General features: G+C 45.4%; 1 protein-coding gene across 3 annotated transcripts in view; it reads right to left on the bottom strand.

Moving 5' to 3' along the window:
* Window positions 1-7,185, bottom strand: part of MLLT10 (myeloid/lymphoid or mixed-lineage leukemia; translocated to, 10) — a 239,114-nt gene that overhangs the window by 14,697 nt on the left and 217,232 nt on the right. For all 3 annotated transcript variants that reach the window (XM_006759926.2, XM_015561466.1, XM_015561467.1), the window contains one exon: window positions 3,553-3,707. In XM_006759926.2, coding sequence (XP_006759989.1) covers window positions 3,553-3,707 — 155 coding nt within the window. The remainder of the gene's footprint in view (window positions 1-3,552; window positions 3,708-7,185) is intronic.

Genomic DNA, 7,185 nt, shown 5'->3' with positions numbered 1-7,185 from the left:
GGTGAAAGAAACCAACAGCAGATTTGGAACCCCCAGACAGGGAACCTCGCTCACTCCCCACATGTCTCCCCACTTCACTTTCCACCTTCGTGGGCAGCAGGAGATTCAATGTTTTCTCTCATTAATTCAGAAAAGCACGTCCTGTCACCCGCTGCCTGGCAGGAGTGCGCTAAGCCCCAAGCAAGCGAGGCTCAGTCAGGGCAGCCTTCGCTCATGGGTGCTGGCACCCAAAGTGCACATTCCTCCTCTACAGTCACCCCGACTATCCCACTGTTTCACTGAGAGGATGGAATTCCTCTCCACTTCTGGGTTCCTGATCTTGAACGCTGACCGAAGGCACCTCAGCGAGGGCTGCCCGTGCCCACCAGGTGTGTCCTTCTGTATCTGCTCCTGCCTCAGCACCTGCATTAACCCCCCACAGGTGATCTCGTAGGTGCACTGACCTCCGTGGGAACAGGGCATCACCACTCCGCCCTCTCACTGTCATCTCACGGGCTCCCACCCTCAGCACCCAGAATACCCAGACACTCTCCAAAGGACGTGAGCGCATCAGAGGGGATGTGTGCACATCCTGTGGGGGTGTTAGGCACGCTGGGTTGATGGAAGTGCGGAGGAGAGGTGGGGAGAACTTGTGCACGCCTTGGTTTGCAGCTGTTGCAGGCGCGGGAGGGTGACAGTGTGCTGGGGGATGTTCGCATGCCAAGGGGGGAAGTGCACACCAGAGGCCTCTGGCTTTGCAGATCTGCAAATCCCCGTGGTGCGGCCAGGAGGACGTCAGTCTGGCCCGCCACGGTGGCTGTCCCTGCAATCCTGCACCTTCTGGGCCAGGAGGTGGATCTTGCCAGCCACTCCTGGGCGCTGATGGCCTGCAGGCACTACTTAAGCTCAGCCTGCAGGCTCCGCTTGGCGCGCTCACAGCTGTCACCACCACCATGTGGGGAGTACAGGCCGCCCTCCGCCGGCCGGCCTCCCCTGTCCAGAGGCTCTCTGCACTGCTCACCTGCCCCAAGTGACTGGGGCTGGGCGGAAGCCAGGCATCCTGCCTGCCCAACCCTGGCCAATCCGCCCCTGTGTGAGCTGCCGCCCTGTCGGGAAGGGTCATAGATCCGGGTCCCAGGACCGCGGACAGCCTCAAGTGCCGCCCCCTCTCCCCAAGCAGGGTTACAGAACCGTGTCTTGGTCCCGTGGACAGCCTCAAGCACTGCCCCCCACCTGGCAGGGTCATGGATCCGGGTCCCGGGACTGCGGACAGCCTCAAGCGCTACCCCCCGCCTGCCAGGACATGGATCCGGGTCCCAGACCGCTGATAGCCTCAAGCGCTCCCCCCCCACCCCCAGGTCATGGATCCGGGTTCCAGACCGCGGACAGCCTCAAGCACTGCCCCCCGTCCGGCAGGGTCCCAGATCCGGTCCCAGACCACCGACAGCGTTGCCCGCTGCCGCCTGCCTTCAGTATGCAAATTAGCCGCCATCTTGTTGCTTCAGGTTGGGGGTCCCGCTTGGGTGCCTGGCCAGTCTGGGTGAGGGGATGATGGCTGTTTGCAGCGGGTCACACCCCCTTCAGGGTGGGAGTCCCCACTGGGGTGCCTGGCCAGTCTGGGTGAGGGGATGATGGCTGTTTGCAGCGGGTCACACCCCCTTCAGGGTGGGAGTCCCCACTGGGGTGCCTGGCCAGTCTGGGTGAGGGGCGGAGGGCCGTTTTCAGGCTGGCGGGCAACTGAAGCCCCCAACCTCTCCATTTTTTCTTTTTTTTTTTTTTATTCTGGGATTTATTTACCTTCTATGGCTATGACTGGAGCTGAGAGCAGGCTTTAGCTCTGAGGCTTGGCTCCAGCTCTGAGACCTTGGCTGCTGAAAGCAGGTACTGGGTTTGCTTGGGTTCTATAATTGTAACACTGTTGCGATCCTGCTGGCTGAAGCCCGGCTGGCTGAAAGCAGGATTCTGGAGTTTGTTTAGGTTCTATAATTGCAACATAGTTGCTTAGAGTTGTAGCTCAGAGGCCAGCAGCGGCAGGGGGGGGACATTGGCTTCCTCCTTCACTGGGGCACGCAAGCCTCCTGTTCGCTTCAGCTGCCTGGCTGGCGGCCGCCATCTTGGGTGGCCGTTAATTTGCATATCGCCCTGATTAGCCAATGGTAAGGGTATTGGAGGTATGGTTAATTACCATGTTTGTCCATTATTAGATAGGATAAAAGCCTAAGTGACCATTACAATGGAATGACTGGTCGTTATGACGCACACTGACCACCAAGGGGCAGACGCTTAACGCAGGAGCTGCGCCCAGCCTGCAGACCCCAATCGCCCATGGGGCCTGCCAGCCAACCTCCTGATTCCTCCCTCCAGCTGGCAGGCCCCTGTGATGGGATGGGGAACCGGGGGTGGGTGGCGGCGGATGTGGTCCCTTTCCCAGGGGGGCCAAGGGCCTACTCCCTCCTCGGGGCCAACGGCCAACCTCCTGGGTCCCTCCCGCCAGCCGGCAGGTCCCAATCACCTGATCGGGGTCAGGCCCCAGGCTGGGCTGAGAACTGGGGGTGGGTGGTGGTGGATGTGGGCAGCGAGGGAAGGAGAAGGCAGGGAGGCAAGGAACCTGATCGGCCCTGATTGCTGGCCAAGGCTAGGGACCCCACCCATGCACAAATTTCATGCATTTGGGCCTCTAGTGTTTTAATAAAATAAAGCAGCAAAAGTTTATATCCCAAACTATAAAAACCACCTATTCCTCATCCTGCCCCCAAATATATCCTTAACACTAGGTCACTTTTCTAGCTAACCACCACCTTTACTGTAACTTTGCTGTTTGGCATTTTTTACCTATGGTCTCCCTGCCAATACTAAAAATTGTAAAGATACTAAATATGTGTATATAACATATATTATATAATTTTTAAAAGTAAATGATATGTAGTATATAAAAATTATGTATATTATTTACATATATATAATTTAGTAATTATTCTTTCTCATACAAATTATAAAATCAAGATAGTTGGCATATTTGACTATATACACTGTTTACAATAAATTCTCCTGAAATAAGCAACTTTTATTCAAAATTAAGCTAAGAGAAAAATACAACTCGTGTATTTTAGTAAAAGTTAAAAATTTATCAGAACAAAATACAATGAGAAACAATGTATCCATATTATAATAATAATAAACAGTAATAATCACCAGGGAATAGATTAGAGTTTTCTATGAGTCAGGCAATGTTCTTTACATTTTTTTATGTCATTTAACCCTCAAAACTATGATATAAGTACATTATTACTCCCATTCTACAAATGGGAGACTAAAGCACACTGACATTTAAAAAAGTTACCCATGATCATACTACTAAAGTATGTAAAAACAGGATATAAGATCATGCAGTAAAACTAGAATTTGTTCCACTAAGCTACTATATTACATTTTTCTTACCTTTTAATATAAAACATATATCATCATTTCATTGCTATTCTTGAAGCGTGACTTCTGCACCTATCCACCCCTCAGTTATTTCATCCACCCATCCATCTATTCACCTTTCTTTAAAGACAAGAATAGAATACTTACTGTCACTAGGAGTACCCTGTTCTAATAAAAATTGCTGTCCTTCACTCCACTGCCTCTCCAAAAGCTGTTCTATGCTGGATGCTACTGGAGGCAGATTTTCCAAACTGCTGTTGCTTGGTGGGTCATAGCGAATCTGTAAGCTGCTTACAGGGGATCTGTTGAAAACATTAATTCTCAGGTTAAACAGCAGAACCCTTCAAAGGAGAGCATTCACATTTCTCAACTTACGCTGACCTTATTCCTGTACAAGTTTTCTACGACCAAGCAGCCTATGCTAGAACAATCAAACCATAATCTACGCTAAGATTTAGTAATTATCATTCTTCCTCCTCAAATGCAAAACCAAAGGACTAGCTGGCCATACTTGATAATTAAAAACCACTATAAAATATAAATACACTGACAATAATATCTGAAACAGGCTATACAAGAACTTACAGGTTTATAAGATAAAAGGGAAAAAGAGGATTAGAAAGATTTTAACCTAACTAGCCAGAAGAGAAAAGAGTTCCACCATTCTGCTTTAATATGCAAAATATCAGAATTATAATAATGTAAAATGTATTTTAATTTACAACCAAAAAAAGCTCAATCAAATATTAGTAAACAGATATTTTTAATAGTTTTGAAGGAGCCTCTTGTTCTAAATCTAAAATACTTATTTGTAAGTATTTTCAGTATTAAGGAACATTATCAAGACCAAAGTAATTTTTATTTTACAAATTTTTCTAAAATGTCTTACTTGCACTTCAGATGACTCAATTAGCACTTCCAAACCAAGTATCTCTATATAAAAAAGGCTAATATGCAAAGTGTTCCCTCGGGAGTTCGACCAGGAGTTCAATCGTTCGCTATGATGTGCAATGACCACCAGGGGGCGGTGCAGAAAAAGGAAGGCCCAAATCACTGGCCAGGCATAGGGACCCTACCCGTGCATGAATTTTGTGCACCAGGCTTCTAGTTACTTATATGCAATGAATATGAGATGAATATGCAATGTACTCAATCACCCACTTTTTTTTGTTTTAAATTAGTAAATGTGGCTATTTCTAGTTCCCAGCTCCCATATTAATGTAACACATTAATAAAGGGTTTTAGAGTGTCCAAAGTGTTTCCACATAATCATCTCATATGATTTTCTCAACAACCTAGTAAGAATTCAAAGCCTGGCTCTATTTCTATCTGAGGAAACAAATGGGGCTTGAGTGTCCTATCCAAAGACACAAAGCTGATAAATGACAGAATTTGGGCTACAAGGCAAGTCTTCTAACAACAAACAGTTGTTTTGCCACTGCCTTAAAATGTTTCTCTAGAAAAATATCTTTAAATAAGAAGTTAAACAAATGAGGCCTTTTCAGGCTGATCTTTAAGGTAAAATATAAAGTTGAAGATATATGATAAAAATAATTTTGCATCATTTATTGTTAAATCCCATCTAGCTAATGAAAAATAATGACATGAAACAAAATAGCACTGAAGGATCGTAAATAATTTCTGGGTAACTTGTACAGGATTTTAAGTTTTAAAAGGAGAACACAGAAATGCTTCCTCTACTACAAATAAGAGCAAAAGCCATTAACTTTCGTTTTTGAAAGGAAGAATAAAACAATATAGAAGTAAACACAGTATAAAATTAGAGATTAGTCAGATGTTGTTATCACTGTGTACTTCATATATACCTAGTTTCGAAAGAGAGAATATTTAATTTTCTGCAGTTAGGAAAAACAATACTACTTTTAGTTCACTCCAGAATTATATAGGATTAAGGAAGCTTTGGGACACCATGAAATGTGACAACGTCTGCTTCACAGGAGTGCCAGAAAAACAAAAATCTGAGCAAGGAATAGAGAACCTGTTTGAACAAATTAATGACATAAAATTCCCTAACCTGGTTAAGAAAAAAGTTACACAATTTCAAGAAACACAGAGAGCCCCAATCAAAATGAACACAAAAAGACCCACACCAAGACTTATAATTATGTCCTGGCCAGTCTGGCTCAGTGGATAGAGCATCAACCTGTGGACTGAAGGGTCCCAGGTTCGATTCCGGTCAAGGGTGCATACCCGGGTTGTGGGCTTGATCTCCAATGGGGGTTGTGCAGGAGGCAGCCAGTCACCGATTCTCTCTCAACACTGATGTTTCTATCTCTCTCCTTCTCCCTTCCTCTCTGATATCAATAAAAATGTTTTAAAAAGACATATAATTAAAATGGAAAATGTTAAAGACATAGAAAGAATCTTCTTTTTATAATTATTCTTTTTTTAAATATATTTCATTGATTTTTTGCAGAGAGGGAGAGGGATAGAGAGTCGGAAACATCGATGAGAGAGAAACATCGATCAGCTGCCTCCTGCACACCTCCTACTGAGGATGTGCCTGCAACCCAGGTACATGCCCTTGACTGGAATCAAACCTGGGACCTTTCAGTTCACAGGCTGACGCTTTATCTACTGAGCCAAGCCAGTTAGGGCTAGAAAGAATCTTAAAAGCTGCAAGAGAAAGAAAGTGACCTACAAGGAGCTCCCATTAGAATGTCAGCAGATTTCTCAACAGAAACACATCAGGCCAGAAGGTTGTGGCATGAAGTATACAAAGTAATGAAGAACAAGGAACTAAATCCAAGACTACTATATTGAGCAAGGCTATCACTCAAAATTGAAGGTGAATAAAGAGCTTCGCAGACAAAAAACAAAGGCTAAAGGAGCTTATTACCACCAAACTAGTACTGCAAGAAATGCTAAAGGTGCTGTTGTAAAAAAAAGAAATAGAGAAAGAGAGAGTAACACAGATATAAAGGATAAGAATGGCAACAAACAAGTACCTATCAATAATAACCTTAAATGTAAATGGCTTAAATGTTCCAAACAAAAGACATAGGGTAGCTGTATAGATCTGAAATACATGACCCAAATATATGCTGTCTACAAGAGACTCGCTGTGGATGAAAGTGAAGAAATGGGAAAAAATTTTCCATACAAATAGAAAAGAAAAAAAAGTTGGTGAATCAATACTCATAACTGATAAAACAGACTTCAAAATGAAGGCCATAACAAGAGATAATTAAGGCCACTACATAATACAAAAGGGGTTGAATCAACAAGAGGATATAGCCTGGTTAACATATATGCATCCAATATAGGAACACCCAAATATATAAAACTAAAGGCCTGGTGTACAAAATTCATGCATGGGTAGGGTCTCCAGGCCTGACTGGTGATCAGGGCTGATATGTGGGGCAACCAGCGGGGTGATCAGGGCCCCCGCTGGTACCTACCTTGGCTCGCCGGCCCCACCCCCCTCTGTTGCCGCCAGTCACTTTCCTCTGCAAGGCAACGGGTGAAGCAATCAGGGGTGGGGGTGGGGGGCCCCTGCTGGCACCCGCCTTGGCTGGCGGCCTACCACCCGCTCACTGTCCCCACTCCCTGTTGCCACCGGTTGGGGCCTGTGGGCTGGGGGCAGCTTGTCTGCCCCTTGGTGTTCAGTACCTGTCATAACGACCAGTCAGTCCATCGTTCGGTCAATTTGCATATTAGGCTTTTGTTATATAGGATAAATGACAGCATGGTATACTGTTCTGCCTTTGCTTTTTACTTAATGCTATATCTTGTTCATAGTTTCAAATCTGTTTTCAC

The sequence above is a fragment of the Myotis davidii genome, unplaced genomic scaffold (assembly GCF_000327345.1).
Source record: "Myotis davidii unplaced genomic scaffold, ASM32734v1 scaffold376, whole genome shotgun sequence".
In the NCBI taxonomy this organism is placed as follows: domain Eukaryota; kingdom Metazoa; phylum Chordata; class Mammalia; order Chiroptera; family Vespertilionidae; genus Myotis; species Myotis davidii.
Note: the sequence above shows the minus strand (reverse complement) of the source record. Positions and strands in the feature narration are given on the sequence as shown.